General features: G+C 56.7%; 1 protein-coding gene across 2 annotated transcripts in view; it reads left to right on the top strand.

The window, feature by feature from the left end:
• The first annotated feature begins 217 nt into the window (after positions 1–217).
• CCND2 (cyclin D2) overlaps positions 218–473 on the top strand; it is a 35,149-nt gene continuing 34,893 nt past the window's right edge. For both annotated transcript variants that reach the window (XM_009636524.2, XM_009636523.2), the window contains exon 1: positions 218–412. In XM_009636524.2, the coding sequence (XP_009634819.1) occupies positions 218–412 (195 nt within the window). The remainder of the gene's footprint in view (positions 413–473) is intronic.

Genomic DNA, 473 nt, shown 5'->3' with positions numbered 1-473 from the left:
GAGTTGCGTCACTTTGCTTCAACTTTAGGCTAGAAATCAAGAGAGAGGGAGAGACGAGTTTCAAGGGAGGCAGGAGCGAGCTGGAAAGCCCTGCCGTCTTCCTCCCACCCACCTACCCCTCCTCCTCTACCCCTCTCCTTTCCCCACCCCTTTTCCCCCCTCCAAAAAAAAAAAAAAAACTTTTCCATCAGAGAAAGAGGGAGATCTCTTTGGAAACATGGAGCTGCTGTGCTGCGAGGTGGACCCCATGAGGAGAGCTCTGCCCGACCCAAACTTGCTCTACGATGACCGCGTTTTGCACAACTTACTAACCATAGAGGAGAGGTATCTGCCCCAATGCTCCTACTTCAAGTGCGTCCAGAAGGACATCCAGCCCTTCATGAGGAGGATGGTGGCCACTTGGATGCTGGAGGTTGGTATCCCGGCGCCTTCCCCCGGCCCCCGGGAGCGGTGCCGGCCGGGGCGAGGGGCAG

Source organism: Egretta garzetta, unplaced genomic scaffold, assembly GCF_000687185.1.
Source record: "Egretta garzetta isolate BGI_Z169 unplaced genomic scaffold, ASM68718v1 scaffold293, whole genome shotgun sequence".
NCBI lineage: Eukaryota > Metazoa > Chordata > Aves > Pelecaniformes > Ardeidae > Egretta > Egretta garzetta.
This window is presented reverse-complemented; position numbering and strand designations above follow the sequence as displayed.